The following is a 27,935-nucleotide window of genomic DNA, read 5'->3' on the forward strand; positions in this document are numbered from 1 at the left end:
GGACTTATGAACTTAATCCATTCCGGAAGATGATCGTAACTCAAAATGGTTGTAACTTGAAGCACCATTACCCATAGGAATGCATTGAAATGTAATTAATCTGTTCCGGACGAAGGGAAAAAAATCCCCAAAAAACAACAAACAAAAAACCACTGCAAGACTCATTGGAAACACGATTAATCCATTACGGCCGAAGAGGAAAATTTTTTAAAAGGAAGCAAACCGTGCAAGACCCATCGGAAATGGAAAAAAAAAAACAGAACTCAATCAAACCGTGCAAGACCCACTGGAAATGCAAAAAAAGCAAAGCAGTAAGCAAGCAAACTGTGTTAAGATCCATCGGAAATGCAAAAACAGCAAAGCAGAAAGCAAGCAAACCCCGAAAGACTCATCGGAAATGAGGGGGAGGGAAACTCCAAAAAACAAACAAATCCCCCAAGATCCATGGGAAATGGGGGGGAGCCAAAAAAGGAAACAAACCCTGCAAGACCCAGCACAGCACAGAAACATAACCCCCCCAGCCCAAAACCACACTGCAAAACCCACCCAGAACAGACATTTTTAAAAAGCAGAAAGCAGCACCTTACCGAAGCCGCCTCCGATCACACACTCTAACCGCTGGGGCTAAATAGCTACAAAGAAGCAGCCTCTTTGCCAACCAACAGTTAGCAATTTGAATTCCCCGCCTTTATTTTTTGGTTATAACTCGAAGCTCTGGCCATAAGTCAAAGCAAAAATGTGCAGCCGGAGCTGGTCGTAACTTGAAATGGCTGTAAGTCGGAACGTTTGTAAGTCGAGGCACCACTGTACAATTCAAAGGCATGTAAAATCAGACAGGTCAGAGAGACATGTAGGCAAATCCTCAGTCATCCTCAAATCTCACTGGATGACCTCTAGGCCAACTATGTTTTGATTTCAGCTACCCCTGCAAACAGGGTTGTTGTTTAGATTAATACAGAGAAGGATGGTGGTGGAACGCACAGCACCCCGGAAGGAAGGAAGGAGTAGCCGTGATGTGAAGTCCAGTTACCGTAGAAAAACAAGCCATTAAAGAAATGAAACAAGACAGCCCTTTCTCCTGTAAACGTTTTTAATGGTCTATTTTCGGGAGAGGAGAGAGGGTTTGGCATTCAGCTACCGGGAGTCTTTAAGGGCAGGAACAGAACAAGACGATTAAGCAAGAAGGGTGCCTTAAGGAGCAATCGCTGCTTAATTAAAAGAGGGTTAAGAGCCACAGGCCAAGGGAATTTGAGAACAATTTCAAGTTGGGTGACGCATCTAAGTGAAAAGCAGAAAATAGCGTCTTTCCCTCCTTGTCACTGACAAATCACCTGTTTTAAGAACCCTAAAACACAGGCTTGCCAGCTGCTAATGCAAAGGCACTGTCTCTTCGACCTTTAATAATCACTGAATGGATTGGGGGGGGGGGAATACGGCATCTCTGTTACTTTGCTCAACTCCCTGGTTCTGTTTCATCGGGTGCTTCCTACAGGCAGCAAAAGAACAAACTGGGGCCAAGCACTGAAAAGAGTGACGCCCAGAACTGTAGATTATATTGCTAGCCTGGAGCTGGCCATGACAAATTCGGAAAGGTCTTCTCCCAGTTCAGGAGCCTAAGATCCTTCTGATTTCCTCTTACGAGTTTCAGCTAGAGGAACAGAATGGGAAGTCAAACCCCTGTCCTACAGTAGGGGGTCAGGATACACAGTATTATCTGCCTCCAATGTTACACCGCTAGTTTTTTACAATAATTTCTCTTCTTTTGCCCCACCCGCAAGCTACAATATTACAGCTGCCAGCCACCCAAATCCTAACACTCTTGCCTTTCACGCAGCCACGTACAGGGTGATGGGGCAGTGGTCACTCCCCAGGGCTGCGGAGCGGATCTTGCTGTCACAGAGACCTTCCAGGAGGTCCTTCGAAACCAGGAAGTAGTCGAGCCGCCAGCCCACGTTCTTGGCCCGGGCGTTCATCATGTAGGTCCAGAAGGTGTAGGCGTAGGGCGTGTCCGGGTAGAGGTGGCGGAAGCTGTCGACGAAGCCCGCTTCCAGCAAGGTGGTGAAGCCGGCCCGCTCCTCCGGCGTGAAGCCGGCGTTCTTCTTGTTGCCCTTCGGGTTCTTCAGGTCGATCTCCTGGTGGGCGACGTTGAGGTCCCCGCACAAGATGAGGGGCTTCTGGGCAGCCAGGCCTTGGAGGTAGGAGCGGAAGGCCGCGTCCCAGCGCTGGCGGTATTCCAGCCGCACCAGGCCCCGGCCGGCGTTAGGCACGTAGGCCGTCACCAGGAAATAAGAGGGGAACTCGGCCGTGATCACACGGCCTTCCTTGTCGTGCTCTTCCTCCCCTGGGAAGGAAGAAAAAAACCCAGGGAATAAGAACAGCAACTGGGCATATAAGCAATGTCATTCAAAAGTTTTTAAAAAATTAAGAAATCTACAGTATTACCTCCTTATCTGCAGGATCAGTATCTGCCGATTCATTTATTCACTGTTTAAAAATATTTTAATTTTTTTAAAAAAATCCTTGATATTTCTAAATATGAAATTACCAAATTTGGCCACTAGAAGGAGGCAGAGACCATGTTTTGTATAGTGTTTGCTATTAAAATGGTGTTCGCTATCATACATGGTTTTTTTTTTTTAAAGAATTCATGGGGATGCTTGGAACCAATCCCCTACGGATCCGGGGATCCTACTGTACTTTATAATGAGAGTATCTGTGCTTGGTTCAAGGTCGGACTAGATGTTAACAGAAATGAGCATGTATCAGAGGAGTTTCATTAGAGATGTGTGCAAATTAGGCTTACGTTTACCATTTGATGATGAACCACAAAGCCAGGGAACCAGTATGCAAAGCATTGCGAACACAGGAAGAGACTGGAAGAATTGACCTGCTCCAACTACAATCCTTAGAATCCTCCAGTCCTATTCTGCAGAGATTCTGCAGTCCCATCTTCAGCCACTAGATGCCAGCCTTTCCTTAGAGAGGCAGACAAAGCTGGAGGCAGGCCTGGGAAATGAACTGCTCTGCAGAGATGCTTCTCTGGCATCTCAAACGCTTAAAACAGCAGAGGGAGAGCAAGCTTACTGCCTGGTCATGGGGAGCAAGACATAAGGATGAAGGGAAAGGCTAAAGGAGCCCTGGGGTGGAGAAATAGAAAAAGCATTAAGATATGGGGTTTAATGCTTTCTAACCCACACAGTATCAATAATTCTGCTGCTGTTGTTTTTTTAAGCCTGTTGCTGGGTGAAATTTAATGCAAATTGAACCAGATATTTTGATGTTAGGCCATTTTGATTCTCTTCTGCCCAGAACCCTTCTTAGCTGTGTTTAGGAGCAAGCAGGTGCCTAACTAGTTAAAAACTGACACATACACACTCCCCATGCTTGTAAATTCCCCATAGTCACCATCAGCCTCTGCTGATGCCTCTACACTCTCTTCACCAGCATCCCAGAGGATGAGCCAGCCATGAAATGTAGTTGTACAGGGGAGAAGGTATGAAGCAAAGAACTGGGTAGAAAAAAAAGGCCCTGCCGTTCAGAGAGACAACCAGCCAGCAATAAGACTGGGATGGGGATCGCCCCACCCGGCGTCCTTACCGATACCGAAGGTGACATCAATGGGCTTGGTTTTGGAGAGCAGGGCGACGCCACTGTAGCCTTCCTTATCATCTGAGCAGGCCCAGTATTTGTGGGGATATTCGGCAAGATCCCGTACCTCAGCGGGAAGCTGTTTTTCTGCACATTTTGTTTCCTGGAGGCACAGGACATCGGGGTTCTCTTTGCACACCCACTGCGGAGGGAAAGGCAGATTTAGGTCAAGGTACTCTGACTACTCTAGTCAAAGCTATGGTTTTCCCTGTAGTGATGTACGGAAGTGAGAGCTGGACCATAAAGAAAGCTGACCGCCAAAGAATTGATGCTTTTGAATTGTGGTGTTGGAGGAGACTCTTGAGAGTCCCCTGGACTGCAAGGAGAACAAACCTATCCATTGTGAAGGAAATCCACCCTGAGGGCTCACTAGAAGGACAGATCCTGAAGCTGAGGCTCCAGTACTTTGGCCATCTCATGAGAAGAGAAGACTCCCTGATGTTAGGAAAGTATGAAGGCAAGAGGAGAAGGAGACGACAGAGGACGAGATGGTTGGACAGTGTCATCAAAGTGACCAACATGAATTTGGCCCAACTCCGGGAGGCAGTGGAAGACAGGAGGGCCTGGCATGCTCTGGTCCATGGGGTCACAAAGAGTCGGACACGACTAAACAATGACGACTCTAACATCCATCTTCTCCCAGAAGGGGAAGACTTGTCCTCAAGTCAACTCTCACTTGTTAAATCATGTCCGACTCTTTGTGACTAGGTAAAGAGTACTCAGAAGTGGTTTACTATTCCCTTCTTCTTGGGGGTGGTGGTGTTACCCTGAGACGGTGCAGTTTGCCCACAGCTACACAGGCTGGCTCTTCTGGGATGCACCGTGAGGAACTGAACCCCCAACTTCTGGCTCCACCACCAGATGCCTGTTGCACTGAGCTATCTGGCCAGCCTTCTCACCGTACAGCACATGGGAATTTAACAGGTAAATACACTCTGGTAGAGGTGAAGACCTGGCCTACAAACAGAACTAGTTGTTTACATAGGGCATATCCTCTAGAACTGGGATTAAGATCGGCAAGACCTGGGTTCAAATGACCGTTGCAACTGCACCGTCCTCTGTGTGACTTTGGATCACCTGCTTCCTTTCTTCCTCAAACCTATCCCACAGGAGGATGCTGGATAGCTCAGCGGTTTAGGTCTCTAGCTGTGGAGCCATCGGTTGGGAGTTCGATTCCCCCGCAGTGCCTGCTTGACAGGGGCTGGACCCGATGGTCCATCGGGTCCCTCCCAGCTCTGTGGTGCATAAAGATGCACTTTTATGAACAAAGAAGCGTTTTGAGTTTGCCTATCGCCAGCCCTGATCCAAGACTTTAACCCAAAGGTTAACGGTCAAAGCCAACTCTGGCCCTCCAAATATTCTTGGGTTACAACTTCGACTGGCCTTTTGCTGACAGTGAATGGTGATGGGAGTTGTAGTCCAAAACAATCTGCTCGCCCCTGCTTTCCTTGGGGCACCCCATTTAATCGTGACGCCCAAACAGAACGGCCATTTTCCAAAGCAATTTTGCTCCAAGGCAACTAGAGTGCAAGAAGGAGAGGTCCAGGTATCTGTGACTAGCTCAGAAGGTATTGGACCAAACAGAACACAACTAAAGCAGCATTTGGAAAAGCTGCAATTTTTTAAAAAAAATCTGAGCATGATATCGCTGAAAGGAACTTTTCCAAGTTCCAGTCTAATTTATTATCAATGGCGGTCATCTTATGCGTTACCTCCAGACCTTTCTTCTTGAACCAGGCTCGGATTCCATCAACGTTCCAGGAAGTGACCTTCAATGTGTATTTCTTGCCGCTGGGAGATGTGAGTTTATCTGGCGGATCCTGATACATGATAGGACCGTCAGCCTCCTTCTCGGCTTTTGCTCCACCTTTCTTAGCCTTTTTAGGCTCCGGCTCTGCCAGTTTAAAATAGGGGGAAGAGATAAACAGAGAAAGAGGATGAAACAAACCAACCACTTCTCATTCTTAATAGTCAATGGGGTATTGTACAAGCTTGTAAACGATGATCTAGTAGGTTTCCCTGGTATGTTGCCAACCAGGTAGGAGGGGAGAGCATTGATTTTTCTTTCCCCTTCCAGGCCAGAATTATTGCACAGTGCAGTTTTCTTGATTTGGCTGAGTAGTTCTGGGTATTTATTTGAAAATCTGGGTCTGTATATATACTGTATAGATGCTGTCCACAAGAGTGGCTTTCAGCATTATTGGTGAGACACAGAAACAACCTAAGTGGGAAGTGAAGTTTTCATAACATTGATCAAGAAACCCCTTTCCCTACCAACTCCGTCGTTACATGCTGGCAAGTCACTTCCAATTTCCAGTGACCTTCATAGGGTTTTCAAGATACCCAAGATGTTCACGGAGGGGTTTGCCATTGCATCCCAACCTCATAAGCTGCTATGACCAAGCATCCATTATACCTTACTGGCTCTCCTATCAACCCTAACTGCTGCTAATTATTTATTATTGATAGTAACAGTGGAAACTCATGGTGCCTCATTGCTTGCTGTTCCCTTATTCTCCAAGTACCATAAATGACAAATATAAAACACGATAGCAGGGATCCTATTGGTTAGCATAGTAAGTTGGAACTAGAGTTGGCCGACTGAGTCAATGGAACTTAGGAAGCTGAATCACCAAATCCTCACCGATTCCATCGGCTTGCTCTAATTGTGACTTACTATGCTAAGCAACAGGATTTCTGCCAACAGCTACGTGTAAATGTATTTTAGAGATGGGCACGAATCGCAGGTTTGCTTATTGGCCGAACAGGTTTTTTGCGCTTCCCAGACCTGCCTCCTCCAGCAAACACCCACTTAGAGGCAGCGCCTGGAGGAGGCGGGGCAGGGAAGCCAGGTGCTGCCTAGGAGTGGGCGCCAGCTGGAGGAGGCAGGCTTAAGAAGGGCTGAACACTTGTTCAGCTGATAAACGAACCAGCATAAACCACCGGTTTGTGCCCATCTCTAAATTGCCTTTCTTTGGAAAAGCGGCCTTTTTCTTTCTTATAATAGCTTTCAGTTTGTCTTAACAGAGCGATGAGTAGATATGATGCAGGGTTGTTGGGTCCAAGTCAGAGCCCTTATTAAAAAGGTTTTTTTCCCCCAGAACCGGTGGGTGGGCTCCGTGTTGTGAGTCATGTTCAAGTCCTTAAAAAAACACCCGAATCAAGTACAAGCTGAATCCCCAGTGCGACTTAAGTTGGACTTGATGGCGAGTCTCACATTTCATGTCCCCATCCCTGATACACCAGTACCTCGGTTTACAAACGCCTCGGTTAACCTAATTTTCGGTTTACGAACGGAAATCCATGGTTTACGTTTTTTTCTCCGCAGTACGAAGCAATTTCCACCAGGATGCATGGTGCCTGGAGGTTTATAGCACCCTCCTGTTCCTATGGCAATCCACGTTTCAGTTTATGATATTTTTTTTGCTTTATGTAATATCCCGTAGGATACATTAATTCGTAAACCGAGGTACTACTGTACAATGTATGAAAATCTGAAAACTACCACATCAACCAAGATTAGGAATGAACATCAAAGCTATCAAGGAAGAGATTTTTTCTACCTCTGGGGCTGAGGCGCACAGAGTAATTTCTGAAGCCCGGTGCTTGCCACAATAGGGTTCAAGAACTGCCAAGTATGCAGGCTTTTGAACCCAGATTTTGACTGTCCCTGGTCTCTTTATTTCCCCCCCCTCCACCATGTTTGCTTTGTATTCACTGGTCATGCTGCCAGGGACATACCCTGAGCCAGAATCCAAAAAAAAAAAACAAAAAAAAAAAAACCCAAAACCCCTCATCTCTCCCCAACCTCAACCCCACTGTTACTTCTCAGGTGACTATCCTCACCTGCCACTTCTTTTTCCTCTGGAAGGGCTTCATCTTCTCCCTTCTTCTTCCCTCGTTTTGGCATCTTGAGGGCCCAGCTGGGTCCTACCTTAAGCAGCTGGAGGCCTGGTCTCACAAACCTGGAGAGTAACGTTGCCTGAGGGAGGAGAGGGTCATCAGAAGTTATGGATGAGAAAGAAACAAAACCCTTCCAGATATTTTTCACGGGTGTGGTCATCTCGCCATGAGAAAGAGGATGGGCTTAAGTACCCATCTTTGTAAATCACTCTCATAAAGAGATTATTTACTGCTCTTTGCACAGAAAATTCCTCCCCCCCCCCCTGTTCCCTAAGCATGTCTCAAATGGATCCTCTGCTTGGAAGCGTGGGGAGCCAAACCTGACAGATCTTAGCTAGCAAATGCTGTAAATACTGAATATTTTTCAGAGAGGGCAGGATTGCCACAGTAGATCCCTCTTTAAAGCTGACCTTTCCAAAATCAGGATTTTTATGCCTCTCCTGCGGGAAAGGAACAAGACGGAGAATGGGTGAGGAGGAGACGTGGCAATTGCTTAAGCTGCACCTGTTGGATTTTAACCTGCCACACAACTTCAAGCTGCACCTGTTGGGTTTTAACCTTTTAAAAAGCACCAGAAACGGGTTGAAAGGTAGGGCAGAAGGAATCTTATACTGCTTAAGCTGCACCTGTTGGATTTTAACCTGCCATGCATTATTTTTTTTGAAAGCCCCAGAAGGGGCTCCAAGATGGAGCAGAAGGAATTTTATACCTCCGCACGTTTAGAAGCAAAGATGGACGATCCATTTACTCTCCCCCTTCACTTCCTCATGCATAATGAAATCAACGATAATTGCATGCAATTAAATATATTAATGACAACAATAACCTGCCCGTACCGCAGCAGGATCTCAAGAGCCCCTCGAGACAACAAAAGCTGGTGGCTGCGAATCTGAAGAGCAGCACCGAACACGTGGAGTGGATTTGTGTCACGTGACAGGGGCCCCCACGGGGGGGCCGGCCTGTTGACGTCAGGGGGCGGTGCCCGCTCTGTTAAAGCTAGATTCCAAACAGTATCCAGATAAAGCGGGAGTTGAGGGGAATATGCCACGTCGAGCAACGAAAGGGTTAACTCTCAGCGAGCGCGTCGCCTCACCCTTGTCACGTGGAGAGGGAATAGGCGGAGCTCAGCTCCCCGTATCGGGAAGGGTTTTTTCCCCTATCCTCCCCAAAGAAGACAGACACCACGGCTTTTAACGGCACTCTGGTGGCATCGCATCACCGGTTCCCAATGGGACCAAGAGGGGGGGGTTGGACCAATAGAAAGACTAGGAAGAGAGTTCCAGAATGAAAGGACAAAGTGCACGCTCAATTTTATTCTTCTTCCTTTATTTGCAAAAATAAATGTTAATGGGATTTCCCCCCCCCGCAAGCGCCTAGTTTTTTTGCCCCGCATGTAGCGGCTATGGAATGGGAACCGGAAGTTGCTGTTGCCAGTAGCGCTCCTCTCTAGATCCATGCTTTTTCTCCCTCCGAAGGAGTCGGAAAGGGATACAATTTAACCCTTTCGCGTTTCTTCCTCTCCCCTCCCCCCGCAATTTATTATTATTATAGTTGCCGGCCGGCAAGGAGAGGATTATTATTTTTTGTCTCCTCCCTAAAAGAGCAGATTTCCTGGAGGCGAAGAAAAGCCGGCAGGGGTAAGCAATCCAGGGCGCCCCCCCCAAGCACTCACGAACCCATCATCCCCAGCTTCTCCCCAGGTGGGAGACCCAAGAGCCCGGCTTCTCTGTGTGCAGCGCCGAACCCGCCCCCTTGGCAAACGCTGCCCGGCCCTATAGATGCCAGGAGGGTACTGGAGTTCTGAGCCTGGGTTCACACGTGCAAAAGATCTTTGACCCGCACGTGGGAATCGGGGCTTCCGGGTTCTCCTGTTATGATCGCCGGGAGAGAACCTGCCCCCCTTTCCTCCTAAACGGAACCCACGTCGTGTTCCCTGCTTTAGCCTCTTGCTCTCGGGTGCGGGGACAGACCCTCCTAGATGGCCGGCGGTTGAACAAAAAACTCAACCCGCAACTTGACGTCTCGTCCTTGGCCTCAGGCAGCAAGATGACTGGGGACGGCCCTGCTCAGCCATCTGGCTGTCACCGGGGCCCTGGGGCCTTGCTCTCATTCCATTTTTGGGGTTGTGAAAATACACAACCAGGAGATGATAGTCGGTCCAGCATCATTAACAAGGGGTGCCACAGTTTGATTTTCTTGTTTGTACTGTATAAGATCTGTGGGCTCTTCTCTAGCTTTCATTTTTATTTATTTATTTACTTACTTATTTATTTAACTTATATGCCACCCACACTAGTACCATCTTTCCCCGAAAATAAGACAGAGTCTTATGTATTAATTTTTGCTCCCAAAAATGCATTTGGGCTTATTTTCAGGGGATGATTTATTTTCATGTACAGCAATCTACCTTTATTCAAATACTGTCATATCATCTTCTGGTTGCTGCACAAAGGTGGAGGGTTTTTTTCCACTTAACTGGGGCTTATTTTTAGGTAGGGCTTATATTATGAGCATCCTGAAAAATCCTACTAGGGTTCATTTTCAGGTTAGGTCTTCTTACGTATCCTTCATTTTCGAGAGACTATGGTAACGTGCTCTATATGGAGGACTTGGAGAGTGTCCTCTCCAGAGCACAAAGCCTGGGTAAAATAATATGGAGGATTGGCTGTTACCCAAGCAGCAAATCCCCCCTCTCCACATCACTGAAATAGTCCAATGGAAAGGCAAGAGCCAATACAGCTGGTTCCAGCGACGTTGCAGGAGTTGGCAGAATGACATGAACTGCCTCCGGGACTCCGGCTCCGGATTTTGCCTCGAGGATAACTCCTGAAGCCTTTTCCATCAGTGGATATAGCCACAAGGCAGTGGAGGTTTGAAATTGGAGTTTTCCTTCTCCTAGATGGGCTGCCTTCCAAGGCTGGCGAGTCCCACCTACCCAGGAGGTTAGGTCTTATTTTTGTGGAAACAGGGTACTGTATGCTTAAAAGATGCTTGTGGATATTGGGTTGTGGTGTTTTTTTTTTTTGGACTACAACTCCCAGAATTCCCCAGTAGGCTTATGATTTTTGACTACAATGCCTAGCATTCCCGAGAGCCGTGTGTGCCTAAAGCAGAAATCTGCATATCTCCAAATCATGATGCGCCCCTCTTCATCTACAGGGTAGAATAAGAGCAGAGGGTACTCATTTTCCAAGATCAGTTCTCTAACCCTTAAAAACTTTATGGCCTCCATAAGTGTCCTCTTGTCTCTCAGAAAGAATCGAGTCTTTCTCTCCATTGGCTCTTGTTTTCTGGGAGGCGATGCCGGTCGTTATTGGCTTTGAAGGAAGTGCCAACAAAATTGGCATCGGGATCGTAAGGGATGGCAAGGTGCTGAGCAACCCCCGGCGAACGTACGTCACCCCTCCGGGACAAGGTAAGTTCCATCACTGGCCGATGTGCCTAAGGAGGTGTGAAATTTCAGGTTTTTTTCTAAACAGAGAGTACTCAAAAGTGGTCTACTCTTCCATTCTCCTGGAGGCATCTTGGGATGGCGCAGCTTGCTGACTCTTCTGGGATACACCATGGGAAGCCTAGCCCACTGAGCTATCCATACCTTGTACTAAAAAAAAGGTATCATGATGTGCCCAGTCCATGTTCTGCAACAAGAAAGACTGGATCAAGATACCTAAAGCACTACCTTCACCTTCCGATATGATCTTGCCCATAGGCAGAGATCATCCTCAGGGGCTCTGCTCATATGCCCACCGGTTGAAACAGCTGTATTTGTAATTACAGTGGTGCCTCGCAAGACGAACGCCTCGCGGGATGAAAAAAACACAAGACAAATGGTTTTTTCAATCACTATGGTGCCTCGCAAGACGGCTTCTTCTATGGCCGTGCTTCACAAGACGTTTTTCCCCGAGACTGATACCTTGCAAGATGGAAAAAATTCATTCGTCTTGCGAGGTTCCCATAAGAATGCATTGCAATGCATTCCTATGGGAAGCCGCTTTTCGCAAGACTGCGCTACTCGCGGAACGAATTACATTCGTCTTGCAAGGCACCACTGTAGAAGGAGATAGGTCTTTCTTGGTGGTTGCTTCTCTGTTCCTGGGCAGGCTTTTATAATAAACTTAGAATGTGATACTAGAACTGCAGGGCTGGAAGGGATCCTAAGGACTCTTAAACCCTGTCAAGGAGACACAGCGGGGGATCAAACTCCCATCCTCTGGCTCCATAACTGGATACCAAAAGCACTGAGTTATTCAGTAATTGCTAAGAAGAGTATAAAAACAAATTAGTTCAAACTGGCACATACCCAGGTTGTACACTCGGTTGTGTGCTTGGGTGTACAACACGGGGCTAGAAAATTGCCAGAACGGCTGATCCAGCTTTCCCCGACATGTGTGGGGTTCAGCAGTTGGATTCTGCCCAGGGCCTCTGACGTGTGGGATATAAACCGCTTTTAGTTTAAATCGTTGTTAATGTTTTACGTGTTTTTAACCAGCTTTACAATTTTACTTTATCTTTATTTTATTTTTTAATTTCAAGGGTAAAGGGAAATAACTCAGGATAGCAGGGAATATATCATGCTATCCATTATCACATATTATCTGTACTTAAACATACCATTACATTAAAGACTTTTGTGTCTGTTAGTTGCCTGTATAATTCCAACTAGGGTTATTTGACTCTTTTGTATTAAAATCATCACATTTGGTTTTCAAGTTATAAAACGGATCCAGTGATATGTATAAAGTTCCATTTTTCAGATGCTTCTTGGGTTGAATTGTCTTTCAGAGCTTCTGTTCATGTGTCCATCTCCGCCACTTCATTAACGAGCTTTGCAATGTAATTTGTTCTTTAATATATAATTTATTGTGAATTTCATTCTGTTCTTTTTATTACTGTGAGCCACCTTGGGTCCCCTTACTGGGAGAATGTCAGCCCTCTGAATAAGACAAATGAATGAATAAATAAAAGTAGTGCAGGAATAAGTGCCTCGTTGAAAGCGAACATTGTACCTTGGTTGATTTTTCTGCTTTCACTGATTTGTGTAATTTATTCCGGATTTGCAAGTTATGGGATGGGAGCTGTATAGCCCTGGGAACCCAGGCATTCAATTTATAGAAATCTTATTTAGCTCCTCTATGATTCCAGCAGTTGATGATGGCACCCTATGAAGCATGGCTTCCTAGTTGCGAGATTTGGAAGCTTGCACTTAAACCCCCCTTTTTAAAAAAAGGAGAATTGTTGATTTGGACAACATGTATGCCTGTCTGTCATTCTCTTGTAGAGTTCCAGATAGCTCTACCTCCAGCTGCCTTTTTGTGTTGTGAAAGCTATCATCCACAGGAAAAGCAGGTTGGGTCTTCTCTGTGAAGAAGCCCTATCCCGTTTTTTTCTTTCACTGGCCTGATGCCAAAAAACAAATAATCAATTAAGCCAACAAAAAATCTTCATGGTGTTTTCTGATATCTGAATTTGGATTTGTACAGTGTCCTATGGGTTTTGGAATCCAAGTTCTTTTGGTTCAGAATAAGGGCTATGATTGTGTCCGTGTGTCGTCGAGGGAAAGAGAGCTGTGTCTCTGGATCAAACAATAACCTGTTCTAATGGTGTGTAGAGTAGTGCCTCGCTTAGCGATCGCTCCGTTGAGCGACGAAATCGCTTAGCGATGGGGTTTTGGCCATGGCAAGAGCGATCGCTTAGCAATGGTCCCTATGGGGGAAAATCGCTTTGCGATGATCGCGGGGAAGCAATCACCGCAAAGCCCCCATTTTCGGCCAGCTGATCGGCGGTTCCAAAATGGCCGCTGGAAAAACAAAATGGCCGCCTGCTGTGTTTCCTCGCTTTAGAGGCACCAAAAATGGCCGCCCCTATGGAGGATCTTCTCATAAGGTTAGTTTTTAAGCCCATAGGAATGCATTAATGGTGTTTTAATGCGTTTCTATGGGCTTTTTAAAATTCTGTTTAGCGATGAAATCACTTAGAAACGTTTTTCCGGGAATGGATTAACGTCGCTAAGCGAGGCACCACTGTATTCTCGGATTTGGTGACTTTAACCTTTTTTTTTTTCATCCTTTTCCAGGCTTCCTTCCTGGTGACACCGCACGTCACCACCGCTCTTGTGTGCTTGCCGTACTGCAGGAGGCCTTGCAAGAGGCCGGACTGACGGCCCGAGACATCGATGCCGTGGCTTTTACCAAGGGTGAGCCGCACCCCTGGAGGACACAGCGCTTGGTGGGAAGCTGCCATTTTGGGGTTTTCGAGACGTTTAGAGCGGTGACTCTTTTGATCAAAGGGTGGAGGTCCTTCCTAACAACGAGGTTCCCTTCGCAAGTTGAGGCCATTCTTTGTTCAGAGCAGTGGCTCCCAAACTCGGCTCCCCCAGATGTTCTTGGACTACAACTCCCATAAATCCTGGCCAGCACAGCAAGGGTTGAAGGCTTCTGGGAGTTTTAGTCCAAGAACATCTGGGGACTCCAGTTTAAGAAGCACTGGTTGAGAGCAGTGGTTTCCAACCTTGGGTCCCCAGATGTTATTGGACTAAAACTCCCAGAAGCCTTCACCGCTAGCTGTGCTGGCCAGGATTTCTGGGAGTTGCAGTCCAAGAACATCTCGGGGACCCAATGTTGGAAGCCACTGGTTTAGTAAGTAAAGAAACTTTACGTACGTGGCTACGTGGCCAAAGGAAAGCTAGATGGCTTCTACATTGATATTGCTTGGGTCCATGCTGGTTTCACGGGCGCGTCTGAACCTTGATGTGAGGGAACAACAGACTCTCAGCGACTCTGCCAGCAGGTGTGTTAGCCTGGTTTTAATCATCTTTCTCCCCCCCCCCCCGCAATCCTTCCTCCAGGTCCAGGCATGGGTGCCCCATTGGTGACAGTTGCCATTGTGGCTAGGACCGTTGCCCAACTGTGGGGGAAGCCTTTGCTTGGGGTGAATCACTGTGTGGGGCACATCGAGATGGGGCGGTTAGTGACTGGCGCCCAGAACCCAACGGTCTTGTACGTTAGTGGTGGAAATACGCAGGTAAGACCAAAGTGGGCGCTGTTCGAATGCGTCCATCTTGCTGCCAAGAATTGCTGGCTTTTTAAAGCCCTGTTAGCTGTCCTTGAGAAAGCCATTATCTTTATTTCCTATTGCATTTCCATTCCCCCTTTGTTTTAAGGAACTCAGTTTGGTATGATGTGTGTTGTCTGGTGTCGCCACTCAGCATCCTTTGATTTTCACAACGCTCCTTGAGGTAGGCAAAAAAGTGGTGGAAAGTCCTGAGTAGCTGAGTGACTCCAAGGAGGAGCTGAAATCACTCTAGGTGTAATGTGAGGCTGTGACCATTATACAGTACAGTGGTGCCTCGCTAGACGATGATAATCCGTTCCACTGAAATCGCTGTTTAGTGAAATCATCGTCCAGCGAAAAGCATTTCCCTATTGGAATGCATTGAAACCTGTTTAATGCATTCCAATGGGAAAGAATCGTCATTGTCTAGCAAAGATTGGCCATAGGAAAGCCGCTTTGTGAACCGCCGATCAGCTCTTTAAATCGCTGTCTTGCGAAGCTTAGGCCCCGAGGGAGCTGTCAAAATCGTTGTCTAGTGAAAATCGGTTTGCGAAACAGGGACCAAACATTGTGCAGCGAAATTCCCCCATAGGAATCACTGTTTTGCGAATCGGTATAGTGATTGCAAAAAGTCGATGTCTAGCGAAAAAACTGTCATGCGGGGTAACTGTCTAGCGAGGCACCACTGTGTTGCCTAATTCTGTGCTGCTTGTTGCTGGTCCTGTTCCAGCCTTTCTTTGTGGCAAAGAGTCTTCCTGCCTCCTCCATGGTGGTGTCCTGTTGTGCCTTGAACTCTACAGCATTTATCCTTTTTAAAAAGGGCTGTTGCATGCCCTTTCTGTCCCTCGGGGGGTCAATAGACAACCCATGGTTTTAAAGGCCTTTGCTATGATTGTCTAGCCTCACAAGCACAGAGCCAGTGGCATAAAATACCCCTGGCCGTTTAGGGATGGGATGTAGTGGGAGCAGATCAATCGATTTAAAATATTTTTGCCCTACATTTCTCCTTAAAAAGGACCCAAGTCAGCTGAATCTACTAGACTTCCCCTTGGGAAGCCCCATTGTCCGAGTTGTTCAAAAATAGAACGACTCGGCCAAGGACACAGCATGGCTGAAATCCTGTTGTGTAGTGTACTAAATGACAACTAGAATAGGCCCATTGGATTGTGTGATTTGGTGAGTCAGCTCCTCTGTAAGTTGCCCTGATTTAAACAGGCCTCCTCTAGTTGCAAACTGGCTGTGGGTTAGGTCTGTGGCTGTAAAGCCAGAGGCTGAGAGTTCGATTCCCGCACGGAGCCTCCTGGGAAAAGAGCCACCCTGTGTAACCTTGGGCCAACTGCACAGTCCCAGGGCTCCCCCTAGAGGAAGGGAAGGGAAAACCAACTCTGTTGTTTAGTCGTTAAGTCATGTCCGACTCTTCATGACCCCATGGACCAGAGCACGCCAGGCCCTCCTGTCTTCCACTGCCTCCCGGAGTTGGGTCAAATTCATGTTGGTCACTTTGATGACACTGTCCAACCATCTCGTCCTCTGTTGTCCCCTTCACCTCCTGCCTTCACACTTTCCCAATGTCAGGATCTTTTCCAGGGTGTCTTCTCTTCTCATGAGATGGCCAAAGTATTGGAGCCTCAGCTTCAGGATCTGTCCTTCCAGTGAGCACTCAGGGTTGATTTCCTTCAGAACGGATAGGTTTGTTCTCCTTGCAGTCCAGGGGACTCACCAGAGTCTCCTCCAGCACCACAATTCAAAAGCATCAATTCTTCGGTGGTCAGCCTTCTTTATGGTCCAGCCCTCACTCTGAGTACTCTCTATTTAGAAAACCCTAGAAAGGGTCATCGTAAGTCAGAATGGACTTGATGGCACACAATTATTATTATTCCTCTATTTGCGATGTACTGTGCTAAAGTAAGTTGCAGTTAGAGTAGCCCCATTTATACTAATGGAGGTGTTGGCTCACCACATCCACACTATTTTTGTGTGACCCTCCTGCACTAAACAACAAGATTTCAGCCAATGCGAGTGTTTTAATTTTCGCCACCCATTTTCTCCTCCTCCAGGTCATTGCCTACTCTGAGCGCCGATACCGGATCTTTGGGGAGACCATTGACATTGCCGTGGGGAACTGCCTGGATCGTTTTGCACGTGTGCTGAAGGTGAGCCGCCGAGAGCAGAGAAGGCCTGCCGTTTACTTTCCTTGCTGGAAAAATCCTAGTTTGAGCACAGTTGAGTGTGCATGGGGTTAGCGTGAACTCCCAGTGCAGTGATGGGAAGCTTTAAGGTCTTTAACGACGATGAAGGTCTTTCTCCTGAATCAAAGAAAGCAAAGCTCAGAAAACACACGGTGCAAAAATAACAATTCCATCTTCTGAAGCTGAGCTCTGAGCATCTGAATCCACCTGAATGTCAGGAAGAACTTCCTGACCGTCGGAGCTGGTCAGCCATGGAAGAGGCTGCCTCGGAGTATGGTGGAGTCTCCTTCTTTGGAGATTTTTAAGCAGAGGCTGGATGGCCATCTGTCAGGAGTGCTTTGGTGGAGTTCCTGTATGGCAGGGGGTTGGACTCGATGGCCCCTGTGGTCTCTTCCAACTCTGTGATTCTATGATCTGTCTTCTTTCCCTTAGTATTGCATTAAAAGGAAATGCAACATTTGTGGGATTATAGCTTCTGGATATACATTACAGTTTCCATGTAGAGTTTCTTGACTTCTGTTTATGTATCTTTCAGAGCAACCCTCTTCCGTTCTGTAACGCTTCATATTTCCATGTGTTCCAAATATCTACTTGGTGATTTCTCCACATAAATAGCTCCTAAATGTACAGGAACTTTTTTTGGTGCCACTTGACAGCTTTAGATGAGAAACTGCCAAATGCAGGGGAGGGGAATCAGGAGACAGGTCTCTCGTGGTCTCTTGGGGGCCGGTGAGAGACAGCGAGCTGGACTGGAGGGGCCCTTGGCCTGATCCAGCAGGGCTCTTCTGTCTTTCCTATGTAACAGCTCTATTAGCTGAGCACTCTGTCACTTAACGGGATGGAAGCCAATGCACCATAAAGGAAAGTCTGTTAGCTGCTCCTCTCTTTTCCTTGTTAATCTCCCCTTGTCTCTCTCTCTCTCTCTCTCTCTCTCTCTCTCTTCTTGGTGGCTAGTTTTGTCTAAGACAGTGGTTCTTAACCTTGGGTTACTCTGGTGTTTTTGAACTGCAACTCCCAGAAACCCCAGCCAGCACAGCTGGTGGTGAAGGCTTCTGGGAGTTGCAGTCCAAAAACACCAGAGTAACCCAAGGTTAAGAATCACTGGTCTAAGAGTTGTTAATTTTGTGTAAGAGCTGGGTGAGGTAGTAAGGACTATTAGTCACCAAGAACAGAGATAATCTAAGAAGAGGCTTCTCTTTCCCTTTGTATATATAATTTCCAACTCCTAAATTTTAGATTCCTCCAATGGTTTTCAAATCATAATTTCATTAAGCAAGACTGGGCGTGTAAGGTTCATCTCGTTATGTAATCAGTCTTTGAACTAGATCTTAACTCCTTGATTAAATGGCCTTCAGGATGAGAAGGAGGATGATGATGCCTATGGAGGCAGGCCAGTATGAATTTCTAATCATTTTGTGAAATCTCTTGGTTTAGATCTCAAATGATCCGAGCCCAGGGTACAACATTGAACAGATGGCCAAGAAGTGAGTAATGAAGACAACCCAATTCTCGTCTGCCTGTTTTTGATTTATGCCAGCTGCTTCATTTCTGAAGACAATAATGCTAGGAAAAGTTGAGGGCAACAGGAAAAGAGGAAGACAAAATATGAGATAGATGGGTTCCCTAAAGGAAACCACAGGCTTGAATTCACAAGAGCTGAGCAGGGCAAGTGAGGACAGAACATTTTGGAGATATAGTGGTGCCTCGCATTACGACGTTAATTCGTTCCAGCGAAATCGCTGTAGAACAAAAAAGTCGTAATGCGAAATTAAAAAGCCCATAGAAACGCATTAAAACCCTATTAATGCGTTCCTGGGGGCTTGAAACTAATCGTCCAGCGAAGATCCTCCATAGGGCGGCCATTTTCGCTGCCTGTGCAGCGAGGAATCTGTCCCAGAAAAGAGCGGGGAACCATTTTTTTTACCCGGTGGCCATTTTGAAACAGCCAATCAGCTGTTTTAAAATCATCATTTTGCGAGAATCAGTTCCCGAAGCAGGGAACTGATCATTGCAAAGCGTAATTCCCCCATTGAAACCATCGTAAAGTGATCGCTTTTGCGATCGCAAAAAGTTCGTCGTAATGCGGTTTTGTCGTTAAACGGGGCGCCCATCTTGCGAGGCACCACTGTAATTCATTCTTAGAGTAATCATAGCTCAGAGCTGATTTGATGGCACATGACAGCTTCATTTCTGTGTGTGTGTGTTTGTGCACACTCGCCTATGCCTTCTTCATCTGGAGGCAAAATGTTCAGTATATTGGCCCAGTGGCAGATATATAGATGGGAGAGTAAAAGGATGAAGGATGACCAATTTAGTCTGGAACAATTAAGAGAGTTATCTATGTTGCCCTGAAAAATACAACTTCAAAGATTCTTTGTGAGTTTCTAAGCTTTCTGCGCAAATACTACCTCCATTTCATCAATGTTCATATATAATATTTTGCTAAGCAAACTTACAGATTGAAAAGCCTTGGAGTGGGGAACTCTTTCCTTCCCCTTTGTGAAGCATGATGCCTATTATGATGATGATAAGAGCAACCACTCTTAAGAGGGGTTTGTATCAATTTGTAATACCCTGTTTCCCCGAAAATAAGACAGGGTCTTATACAGTGGTGCCTCGCTTGATGATGTTAATTCGTTCCAGCGAAATCGCTGTAGAGCGAAAACATCGTAAAGCGAAATAAAAAAGCCTATTGAAATGCATTGAAACCTGTTCAATGCATTCCAATGGGCTGAAAACTTACCGTCCAGCGAAGATCCTCCATAGGGGTGGCCATTTTTGGGTGCCTGTATAGCAAAAAACAGCAGGGAGCCATTTTGTACACCCAGCGGCCATTTTGAAACCCGACAATCAGTGTTTTTAATCGTCATAATGCGAAAATCGGTTCCCAAGGCAAGGAACCCATTATCGTGAAGCGGATTTTTCCCATTTAGACCATCGTTTTGCAATCACAAAAACCTAATCGTCAAGCGATTTCCTTGTTAAGTGATTTCCTCGTTAAGCGAGGCACCACTGTATTAATTTTTTGCTGCAAAAAATGCATTAGGGCTTATTTTCAGGGGATGTCCTATTTTTTTCATTTACAGCAATCTGCATTTATTCAAATACAATCATGTCATCTTCTGGTTGCTGCACAAGGGTGGAGGGCGGGGTTTCACTGAACTGGGGCTTATTTTTGGGGTAGGGCTTATATTATGAGCATCCTGAAAAATCATATTAGGACTTATTTTCAGGTTAGGTCTTATTTTCGGGGAAACAGGATAGTAAAATATCATATTATTCTGCCCCTGTACGTTTTCTGATGGCCAGGCCTTCATGTGGTCCATCCTAGGGAAGATTCTTTTTAACACCCAGCCTTTCTGTCACAAACTGTCCATTTGCCCTGAGGTGCATGTGTCTGATTCTTTTCTCCACCTCAGTGAGGACTAGAAAGTTGCTGCGCCTTTTATCTTGTTCTTCCTTTTAACAAGCACAAAGCGAACTGGGGTTCCAGAGAGACCCAAGTCTCTGGTAGTTAAAAAAAAAAGTCTTCTCTCTCCTCAGGGGTCAAAGACTGGTTGAACTTCCATATACGGTGAAAGGCATGGATGTCTCTTTCTCCGGAATCTTATCCCACATTGAGGTAGGATCTCCTTTTGTGCTTTCCTGTCGCACCTTAGCCTTCCCTGCTTTTTTCTTTTATGTTTTTCTCTCACTGAGTCCGCATCCCACCCCCATGGATCCTTAACAGCTGTCGTCGCACAATAGGCGAACATTAGACAGTGGTCTTGAGTTGCTCTGGGTCCAGAACAGAAGAAGGGTTTACTTTTTGCCTGTTAGAGCAGCTGTTGAAAGGAACTTGTTCCCTTCACACCCTGTTGGTGAACATCTCAGAAGCCGCTGGTTGGCCACTATAGGAGGAGAAGATGGAATCCAACATGGCTCCCCTTTTGTTCTCAGGTGCACGTAAGTCTGGGTTGAAGCTAAGAAGCGGAGAGACTTTTTCACCCCTTTTCTCTCCTTGTGTTGCAGGAAGTCGCTCACAGAATGCTAGCTGCCGGGGAATGTACTCCTGAGGACCTCTGTTTCTCCTTGCAGGTGAAGAACCAACCTGACCATGGTCTAGATAGCAATTATTGGTCTCTCCTATTGGACGACAGCAGTCCTGCTTTGTCCTTTGAACGGCTGTTTTGTTAGTCAAGAAATTAAAAGATAAAGGTGGTTTTTGAGGCTGCTTTAAAAGGGCCAGAATGGGGAGGCAGCAGATGCTGGGGAGGGGAGGGATGGTAGCTACCTAGCCATTACAGTGGTGCCTCACTTAATGATGATAATCTGTTCTAGGAAAACCGCTGTTAAGCGAAAACATCGTAAAGCGAAAATAAAAACCCCATTGAAACGCATTGAACGGTTCCAGTGGGGTAAAAACTCACCGTCCAGCGAAGATCCTCCATACGGGGGCCATTTTCGCTGCCTGTGCAGCGAGGAATCCGTCCCTAAACACAGAAGGAGCCATTTTAATTACCCAGCGGCCAATTTGAAACTGCCGATCAGTGTTTAAAAAACATCATTTTGCGAAGAATCGGTTCCTGAAACAGGAAACCGATCATCGCAAAGCGAAATTCCCCCATTTAGACCATCGTTTTGTGATCACAAAAAGATTGTTGTAAAGCGGATTCATCATAATGCAGGGCAATCGTAAAGCGAGGCACCACTGTAATCCCAAAGCTTCAGCTGATCCCCTGTGGGTGCACATCACAAAGCCTGTGTTGAAGCCTCTCAACTAGTCTGCTGTCCTGAAGAGTGTTCGAGGAAGCTATCCTGTTGGCTAGCGTTGAAGTGATACTCTCAACTGCTAGTCCTGTTGGCTTTTGTATTTGCCATGGAGCCCATGTGCCATCTTGCCCTCTTGCCTTAGTTGGCCAAATGTTGTTTTCTTCCTTTAGGCCAGTGGTTGCCAACCTAGGGTAACCCAGATGTTCTTGGACTACAACTCCCAGAAGCCTTCACCGCTACCTCTGCTGGCCAGGCTTTCTGGGAGTTGTAGTCCAGGAACATCTGGGAAACCCAAGGCTGAGAATCGCTGCTTTAGGTTATCGTGCACTTCCAAGTGAACCATGAAAGCGCTGATGCAGCTCTTCAAAGTTGCTTCCCTGTCACAGAGGGACCTATTTCCTAAATCTTCTCCTTCCCACCTAGATTTGCCTGAACCACTCGTTCTAGCCAGGAAGGGCAGTTGAGGGACCTAACGCCGAGGGAGGCCCGGAGGGAAAGAACAAGACACTGGGCCTTCTCGGCAGTGGCCCCTCGCCTTCGGAACAGTCTCCCCTCAGAGATCTGTCTGGCTCCCTCGCTGGGTGTTTTTAAGAGCCAACTTAAGACTTGGTTCTTTAGGCGGGCTTTCCCTCCAGTCATCACTTGAATATTTTTTTTCCTATCTTGAACCATATTACTACTGTTTTTTTTTTATTTATTGTATGTTTTTATTATATCTATTATTGTTAGCTGCCCAGAGTAGACTTTGGTCTAGATGGGCGGGATATAAATGTAATAAATAAATAAATTCAAGTCATCTTGGGAAGGGACCCGTGGCCGGGCAGAAAGCCAAGCACAGCTACAGCCGAATGAAGACCGTTGTATGATCCGGTCCTCACACTTGTGCAAAACTGTGATACCCAAATGGTACCTCTGAATCATTTTTGGTCTTCTTCTTTCCTCCCCTCCAGGAAACTGTCTTTGCAATGCTTGTGGAGATCACAGAACGGGCCATGGCGCACGGCGGTTCCCACGAGGCGCTCATTGTGGGCGGTGTCGGCTGTAGGTGTCCCAAACGAGCGTGGTGTGAAAGACCGAAGTCCCTGCCTTTGTTCCCTTCCACATTCTATCCCCCACCCATGCGCTTCAGCGAACAGGTTCTCGAAACAATTCAACCTCAGGTGCAGCTCTTGACACGCTCCCCCGTTTGATTTCTTTCGTCGGCCTCGAGTTCAGGTGGCGGACTCAAACTTTGGCAGTTGTCGTCCAAAGAGAGAAAATTTCCACCCCTCTAGCCTGTGCAAAATCGGACCGTAGGAGCCATTTTTCCAGCCTCTAGTTCTGTGGTTCCCCACCCTGGATCATTCAGATGTTCTTGGACTGCAACATCCAGAAATCCTGACCAGGACAGCTAGTAGTAAAGGCTTCTGGGAGTTGCAGTCCGGGAACAACCTGGGTGACCCAAGGTTGGGAACCACAGCTCTAACTGTTTCCCCTATCTTTCCCATCATTTCCCTCTCTAGAAACAAATATTATTTCCGCATTGACATCACCTCCACCTCCAAACACATCTAGAGAATTTATTTTCCACTTCTTAAATCTTACCAGATTTTTGAAATCAGAGATTTCTCTTTATGTATCTCAATCCACCTCCTGGGTCACATCTGCAAAATTTTCTGTGTTCTCAAAACATGTGACTGCAGCCTATCCCCTTCCTTCTTTTTCCATGCCATCTGTTTCGATCTCACCCCGTGTCTTGTGAGCACAGAAGTCTGCTCGTGTGCAGCCATGACCTCCCACCTTCTTTCTCCAGGTAATGAACGCCTCCAGGAGATGATGGGGATTATGTGTCGGGAAAGAGGAGCCAAGCTATTTGCGACTGACGAAAGGTAAGCGCCCACCCACCCGTCTCACCCGCCCTCGTCTAGAGAGCCTCCCAAACTGAAGTGGAGATCCAAAATTGTTTTGCTTTTAAAACAGAGCATAGTGATATGCTGAAGCCATCCGTAGGAGGGCCACAAGGATGATTAAGGAACTGGAAACCAAGCTCTAGGAGGAAAGATTGAAACAACTGGGCCTGTTTAGCCTTGAGAAAAGAAGACTGAGGGGAGATAGGATAGCACTTTTCAAATACAGTGGTGCCCCGCATAGCGATGATAATCCGTTCCAAAAAAATCGTCACTATACGGATTTGTCGCTATGCGGGGCAAAAAAAGCCCATAGGAACGCATTAAAACACGTTTAATGTGTTCCTATGGGCAAAAAACTCACCGTTCTGCAAGAATCCTCCATGTGGCCGCCATTTTTGCTGCTCGGTAAGCGAGGAAAGGGCGCGAAAACACTGCGGGTGGCCATTTTCTTTACCCGGCAGCCATTTTGGAACCGCTGATCAGCTGTTTAAAAAACATCGTTATGCCAGAATCGGTAAGCGAAATGCTTACAGATCATCGCAAAGCGATATTTTCCCATCTAAAACATCGCAATGCGATCGCTTTTGCGATTGCAAAAAACACATCGCTATGCGGATTCGTCGTTAAATGAAGCGCTCGTTATGTGAGGCACCACTGTATTTGAAAGGCTGTCATACAGAGTAAGGGCAGGATCTGTTCCTGATCATCCCAGAGTGCAGGACACACAACAATGGGATCAAGTTACAGGAAGCCAGATTTAGGCTAAATATGCGGAAATATTTCTCAACTGTTAGAGCAGTGTGACAATGGAACCGATGACCTCAGGAGGTGGTGAGCGCTCCAACGCTGGAGGCTTTCAAGAAAAAAATGGACAACTATCTGTCAGACCTGCTTTGATTTGGATTCCTGTACTGGGCAGAGAGTTGGATTCAAGGTGGATTGATAGCTCCATTATTCTATAATTCTTTCATAATGGAATACAGTAATAGCAAGATAGTACTCTAGGTCTCAGAGCATCATCCTACCTCCGTTCAGTTACCAATGGTGTCAGTGCACCACCATCATCACAGAACTGCAGAGCTGGAAGGGATTGTATGGATCATCGGGTCCAGCCCATCAAGAAGGCCCAGCGGGGGGATTCAAACTCCGCAGCCAGATCCCCTAAACCACTGAGCTGTCTAGAAGTTTTTAATTGGTCTTAAATGTAACTTTCTAAGTTCTGTAGCTTTTTTGATGTTTTATGGGATGGCAGGAGGAAAGGTGTTCCTCAGTCGCCCTCAAATTCACATCTGGTTAGTTCGGCCGGTGTTGTGTAGTTAGATTAGCAATGAGAACGACCAAGGACCTTAAATAGCATTCAGTCCGGCTAGATTTCTTGCGGCAACTTGCAAAACTCTTGTCATCTGATCCATGGTGGGTAAAACAAACCCATTGGATTCTGTTTTTGTTGGCCTCAATCAAGACAAAGGTTTGCTCTCCCGCTGTGTTTGTTAGAGGGCCATCTTTAAAAAGATGGGAGTTTTTCTGCTAAAGTTATTTCAAAGTTGCATCGCAGACTGGACTGAACTTATTTTCAAGGCCTTTTGGTCCTAGTGTTTACAGATTAGAGTGAAAAGAAAAATTAAATCTAGAGAGCCGTTCCCCCCCCCCAGATCTGTCACCCCACCCTCTCTAACCATTCTCTTCTCCACCGTCTTTCCATTGCCAGGTTTTGTATTGACAACGGAGCCATGATTGCGCAAGCCGGCTGGGAGATGTTCCAGTCCGGGCAAGTCACTGCTCTTGAGGATTCCTGGATTACGCAGAGGTGATAGTGGGCAAGGGACGGATGGCAGGGAGCTTGCTATGTGATGTGTAAAATTAAGAGTAGATCTGGCAACCACTTGATCTAAGCACCACTTGTGTTTGGGGTGCGACAGCTTTTCTTTGTTGGCTGCGAGTTCATCAAGGATGTCACCTGACCAAATAAACTTTTATGAGTTTTAACTGACCAGTTACCATATTTTTCCGTGTATAAGACGCCCCCATGTATAAGATGCCCCCCCCCCCCACTTTTCTAATCCAAAATTAAGAACTCTAAGTGGGGCTTAGCAAGTGGAGGGGAAAAGGGATAAAAGCGCTGCAGGATCGCTTTGATCCCTGCATTCCCCTCCACTTGTTTTTCTCTCCTCAGCTTACTTCCGTGTTTAAGACGACCCTCAATTTTTAGTCTAAAGATTTTAGACAAAAGTATAGTCTTATACACAAAAAATACAGTACATTAGCGTACAACTCCCCCCCCCAAAGGAGTATAACAACAACACAGAGCAGTACAACAGTAAATGGTTCCAGTAAATGGAATCATTTACCTCGAGAGGTGGGGAGTGCTCCAGCACTGGAGGCATTCAAGAGAAACTTAGACAACCAGATCTGGCAGATCTTCTTTGATTTGGATTCCTGCATCGAGCAGGGGGGTTGGACTTGATGGCCTTAGAGAGCCCTTCCAACCTCACTATTCGATAATGCTATGATAACAAGGCAGAAGTGACGCCATATTAATGCATTCTGCTTTTCCACTAATTTTCCCTTTGTGCATAAAGAATGACAAAACATTAATATTTTTGCAGGCTATCTGGATATGGACTCTTGGTTTGTTGATCCAAAACAAGTCAAGATTTATAAGCTAACGGCAAACTCTCATTTATGCCTAACATATATGCTGATCTTGTTTGGGTGTATCAAACTAGGAGCCTAATTTTAAGTGACATTCAGAACCTTCCATATTTTTGGAGTTGTTGTTGTTAAATCTGTTTACTTGAAGTGGGGAATGAACCAGCTGTGTGTACAGTTACATATTGTGAGTGTGGTGCAGTGTTGGATTGAGATTCAGGAGGCCCAAGTTCAAATCCCTGCTCAGTCATGAAAACGCACTGGCTGAACTTGGGGCAATCAGATGCTTTCAATCTGCTCTACCTCACAGGGTCTTTGGGCGAATTAAGAGGAGAGGGACAGGGTTGTGTATGCCATTTTCACTTCATAAAGGCAGAAAATAAATCATCATAGTAACCAAGAGAAGTCAGCTGTTCTGTCTAATACGTTGCTGTTTTTTCCAATGTCTCACAAAGAAAGAAATGCCTTACATAAATCCTCTGACTGCAGATTTAGCCTGTGGTTTCCCTTTTCCGTGCAGGTATCGTACAGATGAAGTGGAAGTGACGTGGCGGGATTAACTCCTTCCGCCAAAGCCACCGTGTCTTGGACTGGAAGATGAACTGCAGGGGTCAATCTGAGCTATCGGAATTCAAGTGAACTTGAAACAGGAAACAAATTCAACCTGGAATTAAATGCTTTGGTTTTGAAGAAGGATTGTTTTGTTTCCCTCCGAGGCTAAAAAAACCATGGAATTCACCTTGTCTGTCTCTCCTACCCCTCAGAAGACAAGGGGTAATGTCTGGATAGGGTTGCTTGAGCAACACAGGAGAACCAGAGATGGGGATCCTTGTTTTGCATACAAATGGGCCAATTCCCCAGATCTCCGTTTTCAATTCTCTAAAATGAGGCATCGATTGGTTTCAATTTTTCCTTCCAAATTCAGTTTTCTCTCCACTTTGTCACTGTCACAGAGGAGAGGAAAGTGGCTTCTATGGGGTCAGATCCAACATTCCCTCTAAGCTGTGTGGCCACACAGTGCTGGATCAGGGCCTGCCCATTTGCTTCTGGTCACAACCGGAACTCCCACAGACGGGGGCAGGGTCCCCGCCCAGCACTCCGGAAAATTCCAGGGAATGTTGGTCAGACCCTTGGTTTCCCCCAGACCAGTGGTTCTCAAATTGGGGTCCACAGAGGTTTTTGGACTTCAATTCCCAGAAGCCTTTGCCACTAACTGTGCTGGCCAGGATTTCTGGGAGTTGAAGTCCAAGAACCACCGGGGACCCCAGTTTGCGAACCACTGCTCTAGACCAGTGGTTCTTAACGTGGGCGATAATGCCCCCCAGGGGGCGATTTCATTTTTCAGGGGGGCAGTAGAACGAAAAGGGGCGGCATGGGGGCGCTGGAGCAGAAGGGGGCGGTAGGGGGGCACTGGAGCAAGCCAAACCTGTGAAGATGGCTGCAGCCTTTTTACAGTGTGCATGAATATATATTTTCCTCCAATCTTAATTTAGTTTCAGAGTTTTTGTCTTGAAATTTTTAGTTCCTGCATTGTGGTTTGTCTTTATGCCCTTTTTATATTTCTTTTTGCATCTTAAAATTCGCTTGCAACTAAATCATTAAATGTTACTTTTGGGGGGCATTTCATTTTCTTGGAATTGAATTTTTTTCCAGGGGTCATTGGATTTAAGTGTAATAAATAAATAAATAAATAAATAAATAAATAAATAAATAAATAAATAAATAAATAAATAAATAAATAAATAAATAAGATATCATCACCATGGCGAGGGGGGCGATGATAACTTCCTCAATGGCTCAAGGGGGCGTTTCTTTCAAAAAGGTTAAGAACCACTGCTCTAGACCAGTACCGCCA

General features: G+C 46.2%; 2 protein-coding genes across 5 annotated transcripts; one reads left to right on the forward strand and one right to left on the reverse strand.

Annotated features, from left to right (window-relative positions):
• Positions 1-1,072: 1,072 nt before the first annotated feature.
• Positions 1,073-8,519, reverse strand: APEX1 (apurinic/apyrimidinic endodeoxyribonuclease 1). 3 transcript variants are annotated; one of them, XM_020812721.3, is made up of 5 exons: positions 8,388-8,519; positions 7,495-7,630; positions 5,361-5,542; positions 3,598-3,790; positions 1,073-2,341 (listed from the first exon to the last, which is right to left on the reverse strand). In XM_020812721.3, exons 2-5 carry the CDS (start codon positions 7,556-7,558, stop codon positions 1,827-1,829), a joined length of 954 nt encoding a protein of 317 aa, XP_020668380.3. In that variant the 5' UTR covers positions 7,559-7,630; positions 8,388-8,519; the 3' UTR covers positions 1,073-1,826. The 3 variants fall into 3 exon arrangements, with proteins under 3 accessions (XP_020668380.3, XP_020668381.3, XP_072833042.2); XM_020812722.3 differs by having other exon boundaries at positions 8,378-8,471; XM_072976941.2 differs by having other exon boundaries at positions 8,261-8,454.
• A 491-nt stretch (positions 8,520-9,010) lies between these two features.
• OSGEP (O-sialoglycoprotein endopeptidase) lies at positions 9,011-26,774 on the forward strand. Of its 2 annotated transcripts, none has more exons than XM_072976940.2 (12): positions 9,011-9,188; positions 10,805-10,966; positions 13,625-13,744; positions 14,396-14,571; positions 16,659-16,754; positions 18,225-18,274; positions 20,334-20,412; positions 20,802-20,867; positions 22,493-22,583; positions 23,335-23,410; positions 25,140-25,238; positions 26,601-26,774. In XM_072976940.2, exons 2-12 carry the CDS (start codon positions 10,852-10,854, stop codon positions 26,638-26,640), a joined length of 1,008 nt encoding a protein of 335 aa, XP_072833041.1. In that variant the 5' UTR covers positions 9,011-9,188; positions 10,805-10,851; the 3' UTR covers positions 26,641-26,774. The 2 variants fall into 2 exon arrangements, with proteins under 2 accessions (XP_072833041.1, XP_078233266.1); XM_078377140.1 differs by having other exon boundaries at positions 9,015-9,188; positions 10,849-10,966.
• Positions 26,775-27,935: the final 1,161 nt, after the last annotated feature.

Source organism: Pogona vitticeps, chromosome 6 (genome assembly GCF_051106095.1).
Source record: "Pogona vitticeps strain Pit_001003342236 chromosome 6, PviZW2.1, whole genome shotgun sequence".
In the NCBI taxonomy this organism is placed as follows: Eukaryota; Metazoa; Chordata; class Lepidosauria; order Squamata; family Agamidae; genus Pogona; species Pogona vitticeps.

Coding starts and splice junctions, on each gene's coding strand:
- OSGEP (XM_072976940.2), top strand. CDS start 10,852: ATGCCGGTCGTTATTGGCTTTGAAGGAAGTGCCAACAAAATTGGCATC. Junction 20,868..22,492: donor ACCTCTGTTTCTCCTTGCAG/GTGAAGAACCAA, acceptor CCTCCCCTCCAG/GAAACTGTCTTTGCAATGCT. Junction 25,239..26,600: donor GATTCCTGGATTACGCAGAG/GTGATAGTGGGC, acceptor TTTTCCGTGCAG/GTATCGTACAGATGAAGTGG.
- APEX1 (XM_020812721.3), bottom strand. CDS start 7,558: ATGCCAAAACGAGGGAAGAAGAAGGGAGAAGATGAAGCCCTTCCAGAG. Junction 5,543..7,494: donor AGAGGAAAAAGAAGTGGCAG/GTGAGGATAGTC, acceptor TTAAACTGGCAG/AGCCGGAGCCTAAAAAGGCT. Junction 3,791..5,360: donor TCAAGAAGAAAGGTCTGGAG/GTAACGCATAAG, acceptor TTCCCTCCGCAG/TGGGTGTGCAAAGAGAACCC.